Below are 26,409 nucleotides of genomic sequence, written 5' to 3' on the forward strand. Positions count from 1 at the left end.
TTCCTTTCAGGTGAAAAGGTAGTTTCTTACAGACAAAGAGTATTTCAAACTTAAATAAATATTTTTAATAACTATGATTCTAGGAAGCTTGTTTCCTGAAACTAGGTTCCCCTTGTTACTTTATTTCTGCCCACAATACTCACTAGGTTTTCTGTCTGCCCCTATAGATTTCCCTATGGATCTATGGCTTACTCTTAGCAGAAAGCAGAACAATATCAAAATGCGTGGTGTACCCATTGTACTGCTGAAGTTGGTCTAAAATGAAGTGAAGGCTTTTCCCTTCTTTCCTCCCTGTTTTTTTCCTTTAAACTGAATTTTGTGGCTCATCTGGAAACAGTGCCTTCTCTGTCATGCATGCCCAGATCTAGCACTTATCAAGCAAATTGCTACATATGATGTCCTCTTTCTTCATCACAAGGTATGAAGAAGGAGCCACATGCCCAGATAGATTGGAATCGCCATAATAAGAATTATGTGGAAAGCAGACTCCTATTTTTTATCAACAAATGAAAAGATTCCCCAACTGTGTTATGAACAATAGAAAAACACATTTGCATTACCCAATATAAATACTAAGGTAAAGTCAATGTTAAGTCAGATGAGCCTGATAATGGTCACGGTGCAGTAACAAAATCACACCGAAGAATTACTTCAACATAGAAATGCAAAGCCTTTTAGTTAATTGAAAAATGCTACAGTGCTCTCTAGTTTTTGCAGACATATGGTAATTTCTGAATGAACAGCCCTCTGCATTCTGACTATGCAGAGTACATAAAATAGAAAAGCATGAAATTATTTAAAAATAGTCAAAGGAGGCTTGGGAATAGTAGACAGCATAAACCAACTTTACATATCCAAGTAGACATGTGAACCTCACTGTGACTGGCCAAGTTGGCACATTCCCTATCTACCTCAGGGACCCAGAGGCCTGTATCACAGTAAATGGTCAATCTGTGAAGAATGAAACAATGAACAAACAAAATAAGGTAAAGCAAATAAATGGGTCTGCAGATACTATTAATAAGTGGAGAGAAGAAATGGAAATATGTCAGCCAATAAAAAGATACGCAGTTGTAATTCAGATCAAGGTCACAAGTCAGTCATAGGTCTGTTCACTGGAATAGAGGAAAAAGGACAATGCAAGTAAAATCTAAACATGCTGGATTCTGCTCAGACTTCCATCGAGTGCTCCAACAACTATTGCATGTATGCATGGAGAAAAAGCTGCAGAAAATAAGCGGCCTTTATTTTGAAATATCTCAAAAACAGTGTGATAGCAAGATATGTCTCTGTCTCCATTTTAAGAGATGAAACTGACAAAATATCTCCAGTTCTTCACTTGTGAAGGGAAAGTGAGTGAGTCCTCTGAAGAGGTCATGAACTTTTTCACAAGTTTTGAGAGACTTCTACTGAGCTAAAGGGAAATGCTGAGTGTTGTGCCTACAGAGCACTGTTGCCCATCTTTTTTGTGGCAGGCTTATGCACTGTTTTCAGGCAAAGAGGATAGTAACACACCTGCTAAAAGAGAAACCATTCTCTGCTCTGAGATTCACAGAAAAAGACAACTGCGAACAATCTTATGAGAGGCACAATGAAACTGGGACTTTTCACTTGAAAACCCTTTTTTGCCTGCAGAAAAAAGTGTGTTGTGCCTACTCATGCAGAAGATAAGCAGAAGATACTCAAATTCTGGAACAACAAGACTAGGCAAGACCAGTCTTGCTTGTGGAGAAAGACACTTGTTTTAGGCTTATCACACAGGCTGGAGGGTTCCGAAGATTAAATATTTTGGAACTGTCTTTCAGTTACTTCCTTCCTAAAGAAATTCACATAATGTTATTTTTTTGATTATTTTTTTTCCTTGTTGCTAAAGGCATTTCTTCCTATATTTCAATTTTTGTTAGTATTCTTCTGTAGATTCATGATAAAGTCTTAATAATGCTATTAATCTAGTTTACTATAACTGCCTTTTAGCCAGGTTTGCTAATTACTCAGAATGCAGCCATGTATTTAACTCATATTTCTGAACATTCACCTGAACTGTGCTCTTCATATGGTGTGGAAATAGAAGATGTCCCGAGCGAAGTTAATCTTCTGTTGTTTTCAGAATCTTATGTGGTGGTGTATTTATTATCTTCTGTATTTACTACCTTCTCCCACCTACAATCTTCTCTTTTTTTCTTCTTTTCATCCTCTACATATTGTATATTATTCTGTGCTTCCTGCCAGAGGTACAGATTAGTGTACTTCTAAAGAAGTTAGTTGATTTCTATTAATAAGCTTCAATAGAGCTATTCTCACCTTTCTATAATTTTTACATAATGTCATTTGTTGATTATTACTTTTGAAATACTGTCAGCTCAAAAACCTACACTTTTGCTTATGTTGGTTGGCACTGCCAGGAGTTGATGAGCACTCTGCACTCCCTCTGCACCACAACATCCTCTGAAGAACCTCTTGTCTTGACATGAGACCCTACAAACATGAGCTGCTTATGAACTACAGAGCAAAGAGATGAGTAACCAGTGCATTACACAAGTTAAAGTAAAAAAAATCCCCCCCAAAACAGAAAGACTTCCATCTAGCTCTTAATAGGAAATGAAGCTGGGGGAAAACTAGTGACTATATTTGACTTCTCTCTCTCTCTTTTTTTTTTTTTTTTTTTTTTTTTTAAACAATAGTAACAATGCTGATATAATGAACTATTGTTTACTGTGATTACTTCATAACTGGGCTTGCCCGTTCTGTAGAATGTAGCAAAAATGTTTGTTCACTGGCATCCGCTTCTTTAGAGAAAAGCTTTTCAAAGCAGACTCCAGTATGTTTGCGGAGAGAATCTAGTATATGGGAAACATGAAAAAAAGAAAAAAAAGTTTCTAAGACCTTGACAATGCAAGGTAATAGGCCAACAAACTCAGTAAAGAGTCACTCTGGATAGGAAAGTTGCTTTACCAGCAGAGCTTACTTATATGCCTTCAACAGAATAAACCTAAATAGAATAAAAAATAGTGACAATAGTGTTCTTGGAACACTCTACTGCTCTTTAACTATTTTTAAACAATTGCTACAGTAGCATAAAACCTATACAAATGATTAGAAGATCGACCTTTTCCTGCATTAGCAGTTAAGTATAACTGCTTAAGATTGTCTTTTTTGACTACAATTAGAGGAACTGTAGAAGGAAAGTATTAAAATGAGGAAAAAACCTAATCTTTGAACCAATTCTAGTTCAAATGAAATTTTGGAAATTTTATACTAGAAGACAATTATTTGGTGTGTCCATTACACAGGAAGTCTATTGATATATTTTACACATATTTTCTTTTCCACTGCTTAATTTAGGTTCAAATTAAATTTTGTGTAAAAGCTCACCATTATAACAAACATTTCTAATTAAATCAGAAAGAATACTTTTACAATAGACATAACTGAAACAGTTTCTCTAAAGTCAAATAAACTTCTAAAAATTCTGGCAGCATCATTGTTGTTTTGTATCACAATGAACAAAATTAGCTTTAACCGAATTACAAGAAGCAAGGAGATATCCTTAAAGTGCTTAGTCTCCCTGTCTGACTTACCTTAAAATTGGGATTACAACCAAAAGGACAAATACCACGACTCTATTTTGGTTTAGTCTGAGGTGTAAAATTTCTTTTTCAAGCATGGAGGCTTAGCCTTTACATTCTTCCTACACAGTAAAAGCTGTATTTTATTTTCTTATTTCTTAACTTCTACATTCCACCATCTTTCTTTTTTGCAAATCTGTTGGTGCTGGATTAGTTTAGAAAAACACCGCCACCCAAACCCTGGCTTCTTGTAGATCCTAACATAAACAAGGCTGTGTACATATATTAGCACAGAGGAGCCCATGCATGCCAATGAGTCTTACTTAAGGAAGAAATATGAGTCTTGGCTTTTTATTATCCAGTGCTGTGAAAGTGTGTACTTGGGGGGGAAAAAAAAAACAAACAAAACAAAGATGACCATCTCAAAGTGAAAAAATGCACGTGGCATTTAAGGAAAGTAAAACCTCAGTCATAAGTATTTTTACAGTATCCCATATAATCTGCTGTTAAATTTCCAGTGGTCTTACTTCTCTCTGAAGCATCCTACTTACAGTTATTGTAATTATTAGACAGTTATTGCATTACATTAAATTTATTATGTAAGCAAGTGCTGCACAGTAGGTTAGGTTTAAGACAACAGAATATGGAAAACTTTTCTCTAAAGCACAGTAAAAAAAAAAATCCCGCAGAATACATTTAAAAATACATTTGTGTTACAAAATGAGAAGCTTATTAATAGGGTAACCTATTCTCTAACCAACTAATCTTTGCCACTGAGAACATGCACACACTCGACAATGAATTGTAAATGAGCAGACTGAATTAAATTCTGTAACAATCTACAGAAGCAGGAGAAGTGGAGTAAGTATAAGTGACTCTTAATGTTGCCTGCAATATAATGAAGCTTGCTTTGGTCATAGTTTACTCTTTCTCCCACGCATACACTGGAAGAGTCCTATACCAGGAGAAGTATATAAATAACACCAGAACTGACGGAATGACCTACAGCTTCCTTCTGAAATCTGCTCATAAATCCTGCATGCAGATTCTAGATAACCAACATCTGTAGTTTTATTTCATTTGAAGACATTTTGAGATGCTGACACTGAGCAACGATTCACATCAAGACTTCTGGAGTTAAGCTGTACCAGCACGACTGCTATAAGCAATGCTTAGTTTGACTCTTTCTTTGAATTGATAGCAGGCATACACAGTTTTTAAGGTTCTCCTTACTGGCAGATACCTGTACTCCAGACAGACATCAACTTCCAAGGCAGCTTTCAAGGCCCACTTTTTTACTTGGTTATTTTACATTCACATATTCTAAAAAGACTTCATACTATTTGTAATACACAAAATTCAAGCAAAATGTCCCTCAATGAAGTCAAACTCCTTCAGAGAAGCCTTCCCTTACCCCTTCTCAGTATCCCAGATTCTGGCCATTTTCACCGGCCACGCTAGCCCACTGTGCCAGTTCACTGACTCAGCCCTGTACCAGTACCTATTCACTTCTGTCCTCACTGCTGTGACCTAAAATAAACCCAGCACTTCCTCTTTAATAATAAATGCAACAGAATGCTCTTTCTTTATTTTAAAGGATATAAATGCTTTAAGATCACATATACTGAGGGTGATGCCAAGTGCCTTGAATCTGTCACAGGCTTTTGCTTGGGCTTGAAAAGCACCCGAAGTGTGTATTGTAAATACAACGGCAAAAGCCTCCGAAAGTGCAGTTTACCTCTGTAGAAGGAATATGGAAAAAATATACCTCCAAATTAAAGAGAGGATACTAACACAGAAAAGTAAATGCATCAGCTGATGAGCCTATTTGCAACCCTCTAATTCGCTTAATGGATCGTACTTCCAAATGGGGCTGTGTTGCTGTGTCAGACTAATGTGTCCTGCACCTACTATTACACTGTGTGTGCCAACAGTCAGGGGAAAAAAAGTAAGAAAACCATTCATCAGGCATTCAGGAAAAACTGAAAAATACAGTGAGTAGGGAAAACTCTTTCCTCAACAGAATAAAGTCAGCTTTGCTGCATTTTCAAAGGAAACTAGAAATGTTTAATAAGAAATCTTAACAAGAGTCAAAGTGTACTTTGATGTATCTTAACTTTGCTTGGCCTTTAGACTTTATTACTTCCTCAAACTGACGTTAAGGAGTATTTTGTTTTCCTGCCTTAAATTTTCAACCTTTTTGCTTGTTCTAAAACTGCAGAAAACAGACATTCACGCCCACAGAAGTGTGTGTGGGAGCAGCCCATCTAGGGCTGCCTAAAGGCTTCTCCGATGGTAGCTAGTTAATAAGAAGCAATATTTGTGATACTAATTTCTGAAAGACAGCGAGGATTCTGTGTTTATACTCTATTCTCTCTCATTTTTTTAATTGAGAAATATTGTCTTCTCTATGTACAGAAAGCATTTGTGAACTAAAGTGGTTTAAAACAGGCAGTTACATGCCCGTATGCCAAAGTGGGTCTTTGCAAATGGTATTTTCTACAAATGGAAAATACAAAGGCATTTTGGGGGTTTGTACAGTTGTTGCTTCCTGTGTATTTTTGTACTTCTGACTACTAGTACTATAACACCATGGCCACATTTTGATTACAAAAATTAAGACAGATTTTTTTTTTTTTATAAGTGAGAGTAAAAAGGGGAATGACAGAAAAAAAATAATCACAGCTACAGATGAAAAGATTATTTCAGAGAATTTGCAATGCATATTTTAAGTGACCACAATTCTACCCCTCAAAAGTGTAGTCTACTAGTTAGTAAAGAGTGAAAATTTAAGCACTACACACTGCAGAATGACTTTTGTCCTATCTGGCAACCACTTCTGGTTTTGGTTTTTGTTTGGTTTTTTTTGTTTGTTTGTTTTTCTTTCCCCCCCCCTATCATTAAATAGTAATTTAATGATTGGCTAAGAGTTATGGTGGAGAAATAACCAAACAAAATTTGCTTCTAGCTTCTGTAATGAATTTTTAAAGTTGGAAAGTGATAGTGCATGAGCGATTCTAAAATGAAAAACAAAGTTAATCATCACAGTGAGTTGTTTATATATGATCCAGAACAGAATTTTAGATCGAAGAAAATATTATTTTTTTCCCATATCACTATCAAAAATTCAGTTCCATGAGGAATGAAACATTTAAAATCAATACTTATTTTTCTAAGTAAAAAGTATGTCCTGTATTTAATAGGCAGTTACCAAATTTATAAGAATCACTGCTTTTAAAAATAATATTCCCTAGTTTACAATCAATGTTTACCTTAATTTATCATACATGCATCCACATTCACTTTACCATCCATTATGATGAAAGAAATTTTATTAAAGATAAAAAGCAAAGATGAAAGGGCGTTCTGAGTTGTTTTACATCTTCTGCCTCCAGTCTACCAATAAAAAGCATGTTTCAAATACGAATCCAAAGCCACAGTCATACTACATGTGAAAATAAATGTTAACACCATGTATAAAGGACTTCAAAAAGGTTTAGACCACAATTCTTTGATTAGTATGCAAGAAAGCTTCTCTTCTCCTCCCTACTCCTTGATCTACTCCTTCCCACTTTCCCTCTGCTCCCTTCCTTTCCACAACAAAGATATGATTTTGTCAGCTGTTTATCATAGTCCTGCTTCCTTTTCAATGAGCTGCCTTTTTTTCTCAGGCACGCACTAAGAAATACCAAGGTGCCTTCAAAGTACACAGCAAACAGAGAAAACACAAACAGGACTTTGCAAACCTGAAGCTGGACATGTCGGGCTTCAAGATGGACAGCTGCACAAAGTCACCTGATTATCTTCCCTCTCTATGTCCTAATGGTCCTAACAAGAACCACACCTGGCACCAGGACTGTCAGCACTGTCAATGTTTTGGAGCAACAGGATACGAAAATCTTTGCAAACACAGAGACAGTGGTGTGTCCTACACTCTAGCACTCCCAGGTGGATTGACAAAATCAGCAGGTTGAAAGGAAATAATTTTGGGTTTCATCTTTAATGATGTCACAACACACAGATATCCCACACTGCTCCTCCAGGGGCAAAATGAAAGACTTCATATTCCTGAAGAACTTTTACCTAAGTGGTGCAGATACTCTGATTATTGTTCTTTCTTACTTCTCAGTTTAAATATATATTGCTGGATTAACGATGTCATAGATTACACATCTGCATGTATTAGAAAACAATCTCTTATTCAACAGTAACTGCATTAATATTTTCTGCTGCGGTTTTGTCATGCTATATGCAAGCGTATCAGGTCAGATTCTTTTGGCATCTTGTTGGTCATCTTCCTGGAGAACATAAATGATGAGGGAACTGTTCTTGGTTCCTTCAGCAACAGAGGACAGGGGTGCTGTGGGGCTCCTGCCATCCAGCTTTGGAGGATCTCTGTTTATCAGGTTACTCTCAGTGACCTTTACTAACTCAGTTACTCCTACACAGCAGTTACTATGAAGAAACCTGGGATACAGGCAACAGCATAGAAATCCAACTGAAGGCACCCAATTTCATGCATGTCCTTTGACAGAGACATACAATATAGGTCTTGTAAGAAACGTTTGACAGGTTGCAATAATCAGCCACTAATTGATACATCCAATTATCAGTGACAGTTTTATACAAAATCTTAAGTAGTTCATAGAATTTTTCAGCACAATTTCAACTCAGATATCAAGGGTGCCCAAGAGATGATTTTTCTTCATTTTACAATGACAGAGCTGAACAGTGTATGGCAATGGGGTGCACAGCAACAAATACAGCAAGCAGGGCATAATCCCTAGATTTGAACCTATACATGGTGGAAATTATAGAATCATAGAATCATAGAATCCTAGGGGTTGGAAGGGACCTCGAAAGTTCATCTAGTCCAACCCCACTGCCAGAGCAGGGTCACCTAGAGTACATCACACAGGAACTTGTCCAGGCAGGTTTTGAATGTCTCCAGTGAAGGAGACTCCACAACCTCTCTGGACAGCCTGTTCCAGTGCTCTGTCACTCTCACAGTAAAAATTTTTTTTCTGATACTCACCTTAAACCTCCTATGCTCCAATTTGCATCCATTACTCCTTGTCCTATCACTGATCATCACTGAAAAAAGCTTAACTCCATCTTCTTGACACTCACCCTTTACGTATTTGTAAACATTGATGAGGTCACCCCTCAGTCTCCTTTTCTCCAAGCTAAAGAGACCCAGCTCCCTCAGCCTTTCCTCATAAGGGAGATGTTCCACTCCCTTAATCATCTTTGTGGCTCTGTGCTGGACTCTTTCAAGCAGTTCCCTGTCCTTCCTGAACTGAGGGGCCCAGAACTGGACACGTAAAAATGCTGACATGATAGAAAGCACCTCCTTCCTACTCTCTAATGGTGATGAGGAAAAAAAAAATAAAATTCTGCTATTCTGCTACCAAAGCTGGGAAAGCTGAAGCCTCTTCACACATTGTCAGAATTAAAAAAAAACTTGCTTGATACCATAGAGACACCAGGAGTTTTTACTGTACATGATTCTATGAAAAGGAGACAGAATTAGGAATGAAGAAAGACCTTGGCATCAAAATGTTTAATATTGAGAACGATGTTGCTGTAGGTGGCTTGGGTTCACTGACAACTGGTGTTGGGAGGGAACTGCATGAAGGACTTTGCTGCCACTGCTGCAGCCTGTGTGTGACCTGTCTCAGTGAAAGCATTAGCAGAATCCAATTTGGAGTATGATACAGCCAGTCTTCTAGGAAAATCCCTAGAAGCAGCAGTATTAAGTAGCAAATCATGAAGCCACATTAAGTGAAAGTACACAAATTGCACTAATGCTCATATTTATTTACGGTCATGTGTGTAACTTGTGTACGCACCAACACACCAGACTGAAGTTACATGCTAGACAAAAAGAAGCATATCATAGTTTTCTGACCTCAGACTGTAAAAAAGAACTTAGGGGTAACTATGTCCATGCTAGTAATTAAACCTTATCTCTAGGAGAGCACAAGAAAAGTCAGAAATATGATTGGTTTAAAAAAGTGCTGCTGTTGAGAAAAAAAATAAATAAAAAGATCTTTTTTCTCACATCAGGAGCTGAATCTGTGGACAACAGAAATAACCTTCTTCTTTTTTTTTTTTTTTTTTTTTTTTTTTCCCCTAGTTAATCCGCCTAATGCCAGGACAGATGCCTCAGGATTTGGCTGCAACCCTTCTCCAAGACAGAATATGTACAAAGAAAAAGAACTTGAGGTGTGTCTTTTCCATGTATATTAGCTCAAACATAAAATCAATTTTCTTTGGCCAAGCTCACATCCCTCGTGTTTGCTTTTCTGAGAACTTGCATAATCTAGTTTTTATTAGCCCAAATGTTTGCATAGAGACCAATTTAGGCCTTCACACTCAAGTATATCAGAAGTGGTGTTTTTTATCAGGGAAAGAAGACTGATAGACAAACCCGGACAAAGTACTGGCTGAGGGCAGCATTCTCTTAAACACTTGCTTTACTTCCTACAGTGAGAAACTCAGCAAGTCAAAGTACAACCCTCCCAGCTAGGACCACCCATGTATGTATGTGCTGTTATTTTGTGTGAATGCAATGGAACAAAATTCAACTCTGGAATGTTATGATAAACTTGAAAGTAGTTGTCTTTTTTTTCTAACAATGATGCCTTGAGCAAACTGTTCATGACTTAAAAAGAGAATTGAATATTTTGGGTTTATAATTTTTCTTCCCTTTCAAAAGTGCCTAGTTGTCACCGTTTGAGTCAGGTTTGACAACAATGCTCTTGATCCCCTCCCCCTCCCACCCAAGTAGGGAAGGAAAGAGAAAAAGAGAGAGACTTTGCTGGATTGAAAACTAAACTACACAGTTTTAATTAAACACTAATGATATAAGAAAATATATACAATTATATACAACTTATCTACTCTTCTGCTCTAAACTCACCACCTTTTCCCTGACAGTGTTTAGGCACTGTATCTCCTATGAACTGATTTTAGCCAGTCAACTGAATAACTGACAAGGTGACTAAGATAACTCTTACTTTATCAAAACAATAGACAGAAGTCACCAGACTGGGGGTGCCTGGTATAGACTGACATTCTGCAAAGGTCTTCAACTTCACTGCTGTCTATGCGTACATTAGATTTCCATGCAAAAAGTAACTTTGGTAGCTTTTCTGGGGTTGCTAGAGCAGCCAACAATTAGCACATGGTATAGTTTGCAGAGGAGAAAGGGGGCTTATAATACAGAAACCATTTCATCTGCATTAGGTGAAGTAAATCCACTTACATATATAGCACCAAACAGGTGATTACAACCTGTAACTACCTCATGGTATCTAACAGTTAGAAGGACATTTTATACGTCTTCATTGCCAAATAAATTAATTTACTTAACTTTATGAAGTTTACAAAGACACATAAGCAACTCACCAACTCTTTTTCTGGGTCTTTTTTTTTTTTTTTATATGAAGGTCATTGTACCTGGACCTTTATTTGTTTTGATCTGTTCTACATTTGTACAAGTTTGCTTTGCCATTCCCTTCCATGGACACAATAAAACCTGGGCATTTGATAACTTGTATGAAGAAACTCTAATATTTAAAAATGGGGTTGCATGCATCTTACAGCAAAACATTTAGCTTTTAGAAAACTGACCCAGAATTACATTAAATTTGCAATGCATATATTATGGTCTATTATTTATGTACTAGACAGTTCAACACTAAGACTGCACTAATTCACAATCTGAAAGTCTTTACAGACCTAGAATTTGCTGAATATAAAGTATATGTATTTGGACATAACCAGAGAAGTTCAAAGTAAGTTAAAGTTAACCAAAGGTGTAACATTTATCATCATGAACAAAACCAACCTGATGAAATCTAGGTAAGTCAAACAGGGACACAACTAATTCAAATCAACTTTTCAAATTAATTTTTTTAAAATTTAAATTGAAATTCAACTTGAAAGAAATATTAAATTGGAAGACAGGGAAAACAATAAACTGTCAGTTTTATGATATTAGTCTTGAAGAAATATATGAATGTCATTAAGGAAAAACTTTGGTTAATGGCGATGCAATACCTCCCTCTCCAAGAGTCACAGAATCTTAGGGGTTGGAAGGGACCTCGAAAGATCATCTAGTCCAACCCCCCTGCCAGAGCAGGATCACCTAGAGCACATCACACAGGAACGTGTCCAGGCGGGTTTTGAATGTGTCCAGTGAAGGAGACTCCACAACCTCTCTGGGCAGCCTGTTCCAGTGCTCTGTCACTTTCACAGTAAAGAAGTTTTTTCTGATGCTTACGTGGAACCTCCTGTGTTCCAGTTTGCACCCATCGCCCCTTGTCCTATCACTGGACATCACTGAAAAAAGCCTGGCTCCATTGTCCTGACACTCCCCCTTAACGTATTTGTAACCTTTGATGAGGTTGCCCCTCAGTCTCCTCTTCTCCAAGCTAAAGAGACCCAGCTCCTTCAGCCTTTCCTCATAAGCGAGATGTTCCACTTCCTTAATCATTTTTGTGGCTCTGTGCTGGACTCTTTCAAGCAGTTCCCTGTCCTTCTTGAACTGAGGGGCCCAGAACTGGACACAATACCCCAGATGCAGCCTCACCAGGCCAGAATAGAGGGGGAGGAGAACCTCTCTTGACCTACTAACCACACCCTTTCTAATGCACCCCAGGATGCCATTGGCCTTCTTGGCCACAAGGGCACATTGCTGGCTCATGGTCATCCTCCTGTCCATCAGGACCCCCAGGTCCCTTTCTCCTACACTGCTCTCCAGCAGGCCAGCCCCCAACCTGTACTGGTGCATGGGGTTGTTCTTCCCCAGATGCAAGACTCTACACTTGCCCTTGTTGAATTTCATCAAGTTTCTCCCTGCCCAACTGAGCCAGCCTGTCTAGGTCTCCCTGAATGGCAGCACAGCCTTCTGGTTTGTCAGCCACTCCTCCCAGATTAGTGTCATCAGCAAACTTGCTGAGGGCACACTCTGTTCCCTCATCCATGTCACTGATGAAAATATTGAATAGTGCTGGTCCCAGTACTGACCCCTGAGGGACTCCACCAGTCACAGACCTCCCAACTAGATTCTGTCCCATTGACCACAACTCTCTGACTTCTTCCTTTCAACCACTTCTTGATCCACCTCACTACCTGATCATCAAGACCACACCTCCTCTATCTACGAGGATGCTGTGGGAGACAGTGTCAAATGCTTTACTGAAATCAAGACAAACCACATCTACCATTCTACCATCATCTATCCACCTAGTTACTTTCTCATAGAAGGCTATAAGGGTGGTCAAACATGACTTCCCCTTGGTAAAACCATGTTGACTGCTCTTAATGACCCCCTCATCCTTGATATGCCTAGAGATAGTGCCAAGAACAAGTTGTTCCATCACCTTTCCAGGGATGGAGGTGAGGCTGACTGGTCTATAGTTACCCGGGTCCTCCTTCTTGCCCTTCCTGTAGACTGGAGTGACATTTGCTATCCTCCAGTCCTCAGGCATCTCTCCTGTTGCCCATGACTTACCAAAGATGATGGAGAGTGGCCTAGCAATGACCTCTGCCAGCTCCTTCAGCACCCTTGGGTGCATTCCATCCGGACCCATCGATTTATGGATGTCCAGATTACTTAACTGATCCCTAACCCAATCCTCATCTACCTTAGCAAACTCCTCTTTCATCCTGACTTCTGGGGCTATAGAGATCTGGGGCTCCTGGGGAGAATCTGCAGCAGTAATACAGAGGCCAAGAAGGCATTCAGTACCTCTGTCTTCTTTATGTCCTCTGTCACCAGGGCACTCACCTCATTCAGCAGTGGGCCTATATTGCCTCTGGTGTTAGTTCTATCTGCAATTTATTTGAAGAAGCCCTTTCTATTATCCTTAACCCGACTTGCAAGGTTTAGTTCCAAGGAGGCCTTAGCTTTCCTAATTGCCTCCCTACATCCTCTGACAACAGTCCTATATGCCTCCCAAGTGGCCAGCCCCTCCTTCCATGATCCATAGATTCTCTTTTTCCACTTGAGTTTGCCCAGCAGTTCCTTGTTTAACCATGAAGGTCTCCTGGCTCCCTTACTTGATTTCCTACCCATTGGGATGCTCAGATCCTGAACTGGAAAGAAGTGGCCCTTGAATGTTGACCAGCTACCTTGAGCCCCTTTACCACCTAGTACTCTTGTCCCATGGGACTCCTCTTAACAAAGTGTCACATAAATATCTTTCTAGTTAGTGATAAAGAACAATTTGCATCTTTGCTTATTTACCACATATTTGCTTATTTACCACAAGGTCTGACCTCCAGCTTTAACAAATTCATATTTGTTACAAATTATCACTTGATGTAGCAACACAACACTTAGAAGAAGTGCAGATACATGGACAGTCATGTAAGAATATTAAAATGTTCTGACAAGCAGGCCCTCATCCTCATTTCCATGAATGAACAGTATCGTGATAATTTAAAAGGACGTTAAAGATCAAGGAAAAGCAACTTTCAGGCCTAATGTAAGCAAAACATTTGCCTTTCCTATCTTTCTACCACCTCTGTTTCCAGAAAAATACTTCTCCAACAAGAATATAGAAAATCAGGTTAAGTTTTAAAAATACAGAAGCTCTGTACTGTAGTCAAATTAAACTATGCCAAAACACACTGTATTTGTAATTCATTTAACAGTCAGCAAGTTGGACTGCTGACTTTATAATTTGCTAATAATGGTTCTCAGTAGTTTAAGTCAACAAGTTACCCAACCTGTAATCCAATGATAGCTTTAACACGTTGGGATTATTTTGGTTTTGCTCTGTGGTGTGGCTTTTTATATATATATATATATATATATAATTATTATTTTTTTAAAGTAGAGGAATCAGTGACCTACTGTTAATGTTCTTCCTCACTATCAGGTAAAAGACTAGGATTTAGCTGATAGCATGGGATGCATTCTCCCAGAACCAGTATAATGAAACACTGCAGATGTTTCAATATCCCACAGTAAATATAAGCATTACACTCCTTCCCTTTTTTTCCTTTCCCAGTTAAAGATGACCATGGATAGGTCCTGAGAGAAATGCCATCTGCTCCTGTTGAGCCTGAGAGACAGGACCCTCATAGTATTTTCTAAGTGCACATAAGATAACATTAAGTGCATATGAGAATTGTATTTCTAACCTAGTCTCACACACTCTGTCAGTCACAAGGTGGGCATGACCTCACCACTCTGAATACAATCCATCCAATGCTAGCACAGAAATGTTCTTCTGGGTAAGGCAGTTACTGTTGTACAACATACAAGTGTACAGCAAAGAAACAGCAACTTTTAAATCTCCTTTTCATTGACTCTATTGGTAAGGAAAGATGGAGGGGAAGATAACAGTTGGGTGCATTTTTAGTATCTTCTTTCTGTTAAGATTACACTTCACCATTTAAAATCATCAATACCTGTGAGAAAAAGGCTGTTTGATCAGATCAATGACAGGGCTATTGCCAAGTTTCAAGTCTCTGCTGTAAGACAGAAGGCTTGTAAACATGGGTAAGTCACTTAGCTGTCACATTTTTAGGTAGATCATTAAATGGAAAGCACAGATACACTCAAGGGATATTTAAGAATCAAATACTATTTAATAAAGTGTCTTTAAGGTGAAGAATTATTGTATTTACTGCCATAATAAATAATCTCAGACAAGCCAGTCAGAAGATATGGAGGAAAGATACACAGAACCCAGCCCCCCAATAACCTTCCTTTGCATTTTTAGAAAAAAAGGTAACGGGGTTTAGTTTTATGTTTCAGGACAGTGTGGACTTCATTCTAGATCCATTTTTCCACCCACTTTTGTTTCTATTTTGGACATAACATTCTTCTCCTTGTCAAAGCCTGTAAATAGGTGCATTTTTTCAAGGGAAAGCACAGTTCCATTAATACCATAATGCAGTGTCTTCCTTTTTCGCCTGGTCCTTTCAGCAGTTTTCCAAAGCAGGACTGGGGGGCACACTGACCTTTACTAATAAGTAAAGTAAATTCTACATTCATTTACTTTAAATACATGCCATTCTTCTGTTTTCTTGGTCTGATGTCTTATTTGAGTGTATTAATAGATATCTTAAACAGTTGGTCTGGACTTTTCAGCAAGTATAGCTCAGATCTGTACCACGGTGGTGGTGGTGGGTGAGGGCAGAGGGGAAACCCACTGCTAACCATTTAGGACAATTTTCCAGGTTTTCTGGTATACAACCACTGCTTTTATTTCTAGCCACCCTGGACTGTGAGCAAATGCCCAAGTTTTGTAGAATTCAGTCCACTGAGGTCAAGCAAGTTCTTTTCTACACATATGTAATTTTCCCTTGCATCCATGTGCTGATGAATCATTACTGGTTCCTTCTTTTTACCAAAAATAGTCTGGAAAGAGGGAAAAGAAACTATGACCCGCAGCACCAAAATTCCCCATTGTGGCAGAAGTGTGACAAATCCTTTAGCAACATGGCCTGCTTCCTCTGCTTCAGCCTAGGTGCTTAGAGTAGAGAGGACAGAAAAACAAAACAGACTTGTGGCATTGTTGCTGACCATACTGCCAATTAGAGAAAAGGTAACACACTAGAGCGTGTTCTCTGAAAACCCTAAATCACATAGCAACTGTAAGAGTATATGTTTTCAGAACAGCAGTTCACATGAAATGTATATTTTTGGTCAAAGTCTAACTCAGAGCTTGGCTATTACCAAGGACAGCTGAGTTTTGTAGCCCTGACACGTTAACGGATTACTTCCTGATTAGTCTGTTTTCATCAATGTGCAATGCATTTATGATGTGCACCTTCACAACCTACTATGCATCTCTTCTCTGAACATTTCCAATCAGATGAAACTGTTCAAGGATTATGACTGTGTCAAGCACACACGTACAACTTCACTTGATGTATATGAAGCAGAAAATACCAATTATATTACTGCCTTTAATGAAATACTGCTTATAATTTCCCCCCCCCATATATTAGTAATGCTGGTATGCATTCAAATCAGTTAAAAATCTCAGAAGTTTAGTGGAATGTGAAAACAAAGAACAATTTCAGCACTGTTTGCGTCTCAGAATTTAAAACACCATTTTCCTTAGACTGGCTTGACATTTCTTAAATAGTTTCAATTGAAATTATTTTATGTAAACCTATTTCAAACGGAGTAAATATATTTAAAATTATTTTTTTCATACTCATCTTTATAAGCAGTTAAATATTTGAGGGAAGATATTTAGCTGTATAGTAATGGCAAACTATGATAAAACAATCACTTTTGCTATACATGCTCAGACTATACAGAGAATCAAAACATTAATTGCTGCACTGCAAAACTCCCAGGTCTGTCCAATATAAATATGTTTTCTAACTTGTTATAGATTACTACATTCTCAGCTATTAATTCCATAAAAAGAAATACTTACTACTGTGCACAGTCAATCAGCTGATACTCGTTCGACCTCTCGAAGCATGCCTTCACACCTTCGTCATCCCAGAGCTTTTTTGCGTGTTCAAAGAATTCCTGAAAATTGGAAAACCAACAAGTAAGAGAACATTTCTCAGTCTTCGCAATCCCAAATCTGTACGTGTTGCGCCTTCTGTCCAACCTTCATGCCTTCTACTTTTGCAGAACAATAGATCACATCTTTAAATCAGAAGAGCAAAAAACATTTATTAGCAAAATTGCAGAAAAATATACTGAAGATCTGGCTGCTCTCAAGTTTCCAATACACTATATGCAATGAAGACTGTATTCAAAATTCATGCGAGTCCACACAGAAAATTTACTGTAAGTGCAATTGTTACCTAGAACCACACTCACTGGATTTTTAACTGAATTTATGCTTCTGTCACGGAAAAGGCAAAAAAGTGATGCAAAAAGCTCCTCAGCTTAAAAACATTAGCTTTCCAGAGAAAGAACCAGTCTGTAACTTTAAGAAATATTGTGTAATTTTTCCTGAAAAACACAGCTTTCCGCTGCCTGCTATGTTCTCATGCAATACAGTAATTTGATTGCAAGGCTTTCTGAGTTTTTGCTCAACACCGCTTCCTCCGTGCAGCCGCCTGGCACAACAGCCTTTTCCCAGTTGCTAATCCCAGGCAACCCAATCCAGAAATATCTGCCAGCAAGCTTATTTCAGAATTACTTGAAAGAGGAATGAAAGCTGTCCTTGGTGATGGTGAAACCACAGCTCCGTTGTATCGAATGCAAACATCCGGAGGGCTACGTCGGACCCTGCCTGCCAGCTCCTCCAGCCCCTGCTGTAGAGCTTCACATGCTCCAACTCTTTTTAAAGCAAGAGTCCAGTTTATGTTTCATCATTACTGGTAAGTCAAACTGCAATTGACCTATATATAGAAAATTTCCAGCTATAGCTTTCTACAATGAAGCAATGAATGGTTAGACGAATTAATATTTCCTTTATTATATTATAGTCTTTTCTCTCTCCAATCAAATCGCTACAGTAGCATGCCAACTAAACCACAGAAGTTATTTGCAATCTCTTAACACCTTCACGTGGCTACTAAATCATCAGAGTCCATTGGTCAGTCATAAATTTGCAAAACCTAACCAATGGCTTCTCCACAGTTCAATTTGGCTCTGTGTAAACTGGGTGTAATACCACTATTCACTTTATAATCTTGTTGAAATGCTATGTAAGTATCTGAATTCTGAAACTTTCTGAAATTGTTTGCCAGCCCATCCCCACACCGCTCCCCAGCACTGTCTCTGGCCTGCTGGCTATGTTTTCAAGGAGAGGCAAAACACAAAACAAGATTTTCATAACAACCTAGTACTGAAAATCGTTTAATTAAGCTTTGGACATGGCTTCAGAGGTCCTGAATAACCCCAGAAATGTTTGTTTCTTTCAACTATATTGTGCACCATGTAAAGAGAAAAATCCATTTGTTAAGAAGTTTTCAAAACTTCAGAGAAAAGGAGAATGTTAAAGCAGGCATGAGAAACCTTTGCAGACAGTCTTGGAAGAGGAAGCAATGTTAGAGACTGGCAGATGCTTATACTGCCCTTAGAATTTATTTCTTCATTGTGGTGAGGACATGTTTATTTTGCATTTGCTATTTTAGCAACTTATGTAATGATTTTTTAAAACAATGCAGATCATAAGCTCAAGAAAGGACAAGATATCAAACTAAGTAAGTAGAAGGAGAAAGCAGACACACATAACAGAGAGCACAACTACAAGAGAAAAAGAAAGAACTGGAAAAGTCAGAATGACAAATACCAGAAAACACAGAAGAGTCCTTAAATACGAAACCTATGCTTGACTGATTTTTAAAGCTTCAGCTGAATGGATCTCACTTGTTGGCATCTTTGTCCAAAGAGAAGTACTGCCTTCTCAATGGAAGGAACAAGCTCTGGATAAATGTCAGGGTCCTGAGGCAAAAGGACCCAGCTCTCCCACCCTCTTTAATGGGTGTGTGTACAGGCACTTCCTGCTGCAGGCATGGAGGCTGAGCACGGTGTGCCAACCCCTCCCCTCTTCATCATCAGCTGCTGGGAATTCCAACCTGCTCAGAAAGCCATCTCTGAGGGGAACCTACATGTAAAAAATCGCCCCCTTCAGCTCCTCACAGCCTATGGGAAGGGGATGGGAAGAGGAGAAGGATGCTAGCATGAAAGCTTCCCTTCCTCTGTGATGGGATGGACTGAGAGATGGCTCCAGATGTAAATAAATGAGTTAATAAAAAATTAAAATAAAATAGCATAGCTCCATCAGTTTCTAACTGCACTTCTGTTTTGACATGCTCTGGATGAGCTCTATTTACTCTTAAAAATGTCTTCTGGAAAAGAAGCTCAGCTGCCAAGACCCTACAAATATGTTGTAAATACAGGGTTTCCAAATTATACGCTTCAAATATTTCTACCTGACCATTATATCTCAAAGCAGTCTATTTAAAATGACTTCCAGACTTCTACTCCAAAGCAAATCCTATAAAACGGAGCAAATATACTTACCTCATTAAAATGTACCGATCTACTGCAGAGGAGTACACTTGCCTGCAAATTGCCTCCCACACAGCTACCCGATCCTTCTTTCCCAGGTGACTAAAGCCTTCCAGAAAAATCCTGCTTCATTTCAAGACACCAAGTACCATGATCCAACTTTTCACACTTGTTTTTAACCCTTTTCTCATCTGCTCCAAGTTCTTTAGTATTTTTTCTCCCTCAACTGCTGAAGGCTCCCATTGCACACAGCCAAGCACAAGGAAGGATCCTGCTCACACATGCCAAACATGTCTGGATCCCAAACTACTCTCCATCGCAGGACAACATCCAAGTAGCAGTCATCACATTAGCTCCAACCTCTGCAACTAAGGCCTCACTGCCCAACTGGCTTTCTAGCAACTGCTCCCTGATCCCCAGTTCCCACGACTCATTCCTATAGACCCCAGTGCTTGTCACCTCCTCCTCCCACCACAGCCACATCATGGCTACCCCGTTGACTGGCGGGCTCTGGTGAGCTGATGAAGGTGTGGGCTTTGGGCTAAGCCTATCTGCGGCTACCCTTGGGGTGGCAGCCATTTTTGGCAATGTCTGCTGTGGGGAAGAGCTAGGGTAATTCAGAGGAGAGAATTCAGATTTGCTCCAGCTGATAGAGGAAGATGGGCTAAACCTTTTCAGTCAGTGTTGCTGGGGTGCAGAGAACTACTTACAAAACCTTACCTTAGGTCAGTACAACACAAATAATGTTGTAAGAGTAAGTTGTGACCTCAGCAGGGTCTGACACCTGGCAAGCGGCTATTCAGAATCTGTTAAAAATTCATGAGCCAGATCCTTTAAGAAAGCTCAGCTGGGACAGAAGAAAACCAAGACATGGAGAATCACTAGGGGCATCTGATGCACTTAGTTTGCAAGCACATGCAGTTGCCCTCGTTTGGAAAAAAGTCACTGAAATCTACTAAAAATATTTAGTATACTGAAGAGAACCAGGAATAATGTACTATGCCTGAAAACATGAAAAACACCTACATCGTGACATGTCTAAAAACACCAAACATAACAGAGCTGTTTCATCCAAACCCTTCCCTAGGGACAGAGGCATACAAATATTTGCAGTGAATAATATACATGTAAAATAAAACCACTGATATATTTTTTGGATGTAGTATTTTAATTAGAGCATTACAGAAGTAAATTACGATGCCTCAGGTCTCATGAGTTACAGGTACTTCTTATTTTACATAATTTACACCAGTTACCTAAGATTTTATAGCACTCATTAGATGATACAATATAATAATTTTGATGTGATCAAAATGAAGATGTGACACCCAAATCCTCAAATATTTACTAATATAAAATTATCTGAAAATTTTTCACTCTTCCTGAGACAAAAACGCTCAGCCTTGCACGCCTGAGCTTTCTTTTCACTAACAGAGAAGTTTTTCTACAAATATTCGCACATCATCTAAAAATCATGAGTTGACATAAACAGGTTATGATTCTTTTTCCCAAAACAAATTAAGATGTACATAAGTGTAGAAACCCCCTGAGCCTATATCACTGATGTAAACAGTATTGTATTTTAACTACATTTTGAAAAAGTTTTGTAGAAATATTTTTACTCACCTACTTCGAGGTAACATTTTCTGGTTGAAAAAAATGGAGAGACTATATTCCTATACAAAACATTCCAAGAAACCAATACAGGTAAAAAATGCAGATAAACTACAGCTAGATCTCAAAGCACTGTTTTCAATTTGGTCCTACTGGAAGTTATAGTATGTTCCTGTAATTTAATTTTCCTCATTTTGGAAATAAATTTATTTATTAGTAGGTTAACTTAGAAACCTCATCCCCCCTCATAAGTCCTACAAAAATTTTTCAAGTAGCTAAAAAATAGGCTTGTTTCACTTTTCAGTTGCCTAAATTGGGAATAAAAATTAATGAGGATTAAACAATGACATATCCTCATGAACAAGTCTTTATGTATATTGGAAACAGAACTTTTAATCTAATTGCTTTACAAACCACAGAAGTTCAAGTTAGGTCAGGAACACAATTTTTATTCTATTAAGATTCCTTTCTGACTTCCTTGCAGACGGAGCATACATTTAATAGCTATCCTGATGTCACCTTTCAGTCTTGCAGAAACTGTGATGTGGAAGACTCCACTTGATTTTCTATTCCACATATTTCTTCCATTAATATATCATAAACCTGGAAACACCTGCATACATCAATATGAAATACGATCGATCTCCCTGAGCCAAAATTGCATGGTCTTGTCCTAAAATTCAGGACAGTAAGACAATTTCTCATCTAAAAAACAGATTAAACCTGTCTGATTAGCCTGGCAGTTATTTAATTAAGTGGCAAACATTACACATTTTCATAGTTCTGCCACTCTGGGTGTGAAACAAAGTCATCACTTCTGTTCTGAATTTCAGTTACTACTTCACTCATGCACTTAATCAAACAAAAAGCAATTTCATGCAACGCAATAAAATGCATCCTGGTCTCCCATCCGCTCAGCTATGGAAAAGTTTTCTGGAATAAAAGAGTGACAGCTGATGGGATGACACCCAGTGGAAGCAAATTAAGATCAAATAGGCAAACTACCTTCACTTTTCTACATGTATGTGACTCTGCAATCCAAAAAGCATCCTTTTAAACGTATTTTTCTGTGTACTGCATCTGAGGTCAAAACCGAACTGGATCCACCAGCCTGCAGCCCAAGCTGCTGAGCATGGCAGCAAGATGCAGGACACTGTGCTATTTACGGGGAGGATGGGCGGCAAGATGGTCTGGAAGAAATTACTAGGAGGAAGGACTCTAACCTAGCACTTTCTCCACTTCCCCGAGAGCTGTGAAGAAGCCCTTTTCCACACAGTGCTCAGGGGATGACAAGAGGCACAGTATTCCGGGTGAAGGGAAGCCTAGTGGAGCTTCCCTCTCTCACTCTAGAAAGCTCCGCAGTTGCTGGGTGTTTTGGGGTGGGGAGGTGGGTTGCTGCTGCTCTGGCTGCAACACTTCACAAATCACGTAAGTGTATCAGGATTCTGTTGGGTTTTGTAGCTTAAGCTGTGTAGAGTAACAGAAGAATGGCAATTTAAAAAAGTTTGTATTTCAGCCAAGTAAAACCTGGAATTTAACAGGATAAAGCAAAAGCTATTTTCATGGCCCCAGGACTCGCTTGCAAGCCTCTACAGTCTCTACTTGCTGCAAACAGTTCTCAGATACTCAGATTAAGATTAGAGTCATTTAAATTTAAGAGTTCCATTACTGTATCTATTGTGCTCTGTTTTTTTTCTTTATATTACTTTTCTCATTAGTTCAAGACTCGTGAATTTGAAATAAGAGACAAACTTCCCCAACGTTGTTGCTCTGACTGGGTTCTGCTTTAAATTTAACTTTCTCTGCAACGCAACTGCTAAGAATGAAGGGGAAAAAAAAAAAACAGAAAAATTTGTTAATACACATTATGACCAATACGATCAATACAGAGCTACAAATCCGGTCAAAAGAAGAAAACCACTTTTCCATGTCAAGTCTACGTCCACATCCCAGTACATTTCTGCAGTCTACCACCATGCTTACCCTATATAAGCATTTCTGAATCTCAAAATAGATAAATAGCTACTGATAAACACAGTAGCTTCTTATTTGCCAAGGCTTTTAAATCACATATAATTATCTTTCCATTAGATAAACATGGCAGCTCAATATAATATAATCCAACAGTGAAAATTTTTTAGGATGCAGCAAAGAATAAATAATCTGTGGGGTTTTTTTTAAGAACTCATAGTAATATTATAAATAAAGTATAATAAAAGTGATAATGCAAACTTGCTGAGTGATTAATACCTGGTGCCTCAGGAAGAATAAAAAAAAAGGCACTTCCACATTTTGCAGCCAATCAGATAGACGGTAGGGAGATGAGAGTCAGGCAAACAACCTTTTAGTGCAATTTTTTGTACAGTTTTTATTTTCCCTTGCCCAGGTTTTTCTCTGCAATGTAAGACTGAAGGTCTTATAGGGGAAAAATAAAACTAAAAAGTCATCTGGATAATTTTTTATATAGTTACATAGGCCTGACTTAAAACTTCAGTTTTAACCCAGTGTTTAACTGAGACAGTTGTAAACTGATGTTACCAGAAACCCAGAATGGACAGTGGGTGACAATTTGCTTCAGTGCCTCCAATTATTACTTACGTATTTTTGCCAAGTGTAACAACTAATTTTCTATTAAAAATACTCTTCACTCCTGAACTTCCACTGAGTTCAACTGTAAGCTATATGAACAAAAATTTTTAAATGGACTTAATGCAGAAATTATGGTGTAAAGTACCACCCAAGAGAGAAGGAAGCCTGCTCAGTTACCTCTTCCACAAACAAGTACAGTCTCTCACTAATCAGCCTCTTGTTTATGAGACAAAAGTGTCCCCTATGGCTCAGCGAGCTCCACTTTATCCTTTATGAAACCTTCTGTCTAACAAGGGAGCTGTTTTGCTGTAGGTATACAAAGTGCAGCTGCTCAAACTAATACACACAACAAAGACAGACAAACAGAGTGACAATTTTAAAACAAAAGCAGACTACAAAACTTGAATTTTTCCAACAGCAGTGGCATCAAAAACCTTCATTAGCACCCAAGAAATACTGAAGCCATGCCTACATGGAGTGGTCAACTGGCAAGAAGGACCATGTTTAACAGTAGGGTTCAGATGTTTCTAAAGTGCTAGCACTTTTGGTAGTATTAATTACACAGAAACATTTAGGAAAAATACAACCTCCACCCTCTGCAAGGTATTTTCTCTTGTAATCTGTGGATGTGCAATAATCAATGCAATTACTTTGCTAGTTAGTGACTCATTCTGATAGGCAAAGTAGCATTTCGGCCTCTAAACCCGCTCCAAAACCTAACTCTGGATCTACCAAAGAGAATTACAGAATAATACACCCGGATCTACCTTCTCTCTCTGTTAACTGGACTTGTTTTGCCTTTTTTCAGGCTGGAGGCAACAGCCTTGAAGCATGATCAGTCTGCACTAAGACTAATCTCAGCTCATTAGAGCCTAACATGGGAGGATGGTAAATACCACCTTCACAGAACACACTTGTGTTGGTCCATCTTATGTTCCAAGAAAACAAAATTATTTTATTGACTCCTAAAAGAATCTTATCCAACTTGGAAGTGTAAGGACAGAAGCTGGGGAAACAAACAGCATTTATAAAGCTATAAAAGCACCATTTTCAAATAACTACCACATGCCGCTCTATGTAGGCAAAATTTATCAGTTGCAGAGCTAACTGACAATGTACAAAAACTAGGAGTACAACCAGCACAATACATTCTACATCCCTTTCTTGAACTATTTTTGTGACTTGACTTTTAAGTTCTTACTCTACATTTCCAAGAAGTGTGTACAGTTATCAGGCTGATTGTCTTAGCAGTTCTATTTTTGCCTGCTACAAACATGTTCCATCTGCCACCTTACTTTATAGAAATCAACCAGTTCAATATCGTAGACCTCAGATCTCCTCTACAAAGTTCAAGAAATATATTAATAGATTTCAAACTCATATATGTTAAATATTTAAAAAAGGTCTGAGAGTTCTTTACATCATACTAGCAAAAGCAAAAATAAATACATGATTTTGTGCTTTTGCAATATTTTAGTGCCAGAGCTGTGGATAAGATGGGCTTTGACAGATAAAAATGCACTGTAAGTCAAAGAGCAGTTCCATGGATTTTCTTCACTACCCATTAAACACTGGCTTTCTTTTCTGAGCTAAACAATGAAGCTTTCAACTTTTCAGTCTCCCATCACAAATCCTTGAATGCTGCTGCCTACCTGCTATTTTGAAGGGGCCATAAAGCTTTCTGCTAAGGAAAGAAATAATTTAAGCAAATTACTTAATGTATATAGTGCTTAAAAATTGTGTTGTGCCAAGGATGCAAAGCTCATGTAGATTATTTTCCTTACAGATATTTTGGTTTTGTCTGTTTTAGAACCTCTCCCTGAATGTACATAAAGATCTTAATTAAAAAAAAACCACAACCCTTCCACATTATTTGTGCAAGTAGTTACAAGATGTGTTACACAATCCTGCAACATTGCCTCCCTTTGCATTTCTGCAGCACTTGTGAAAAGAAAAAGTTAGGGATAACTCCCTCAAGGAGAATTTTTTGTGTACACATGACGACACAGCATGAGATAAATCTGCAAGTACTGAACAACATACAAAATTTCATGGTACTGACCAAATAGAAGTATCAGAAATATGTACTGACTTTATAAAATTTTGTAGCAGGTGGTTTTTACCTCTGAGCCAGATGCTGATTACACAGTTGTCTTTGTAGAGCACTGACCTTTCAAACTCGAAAAAATTACTGAAAAACACTGGGAGATGTTTTCTTGTTTTTTTGGTTTTTTTTTTTGTGTTTTTTTTGTTTTGTTTTGTTTTGTTTTGTTTTGTTTTGTTTTTTAATTATTATTATTAAAAGCAATAATGGCACTGCAAAAGAGTACAGGTTTTGCATATCAAAATGTGAGTATCCAATTAGGGAAGACCAGAGTGGAGTCAATTAAGAGCAGAAGATAGCAAATCAACCCACAGCACTTCTGTTACTGCTTCTGGTTCTGCAATCATCTAACTCCTGGGCCCCTGTGTAACAAACTGCAATGAACATTATACTTCATTATCTTACACATCAACATAAGATCCAGTCAGTATGTACAAACCACTCTGTGATACCTGATGAAGGACTGTTATAGAAGTGAAAAGTACTGCTACAAAACACATACTACAAATGGGTAAACTTCTGGCATTTTAAAGCAGGGAATATTATTATTGTTATTTTTTTGAAATACAAGCCAA

At 38.2% G+C, this 26,409-nt stretch overlaps 1 protein-coding gene across 4 annotated transcripts in view; it reads right to left on the bottom strand.

The window, feature by feature from the left end:
• The window catches only part of GNAL (G protein subunit alpha L), a 195,355-nt gene that overhangs the window by 45,489 nt on the left and 123,457 nt on the right, over window positions 1-26,409 (bottom strand). For all 4 annotated transcript variants that reach the window (XM_051612826.1, XM_051612828.1, XM_051612829.1 and 1 more), the window contains one exon: window positions 16,985-17,082. In XM_051612826.1, the coding sequence (XP_051468786.1) occupies window positions 16,985-17,082 (98 nt within the window). The remainder of the gene's footprint in view (window positions 1-16,984; window positions 17,083-26,409) is intronic.

The sequence above is a fragment of the Apus apus genome, chromosome 2 (genome assembly GCF_020740795.1).
Source record: "Apus apus isolate bApuApu2 chromosome 2, bApuApu2.pri.cur, whole genome shotgun sequence".
NCBI classification, from domain to species: Eukaryota; Metazoa; Chordata; class Aves; order Apodiformes; family Apodidae; genus Apus; species Apus apus.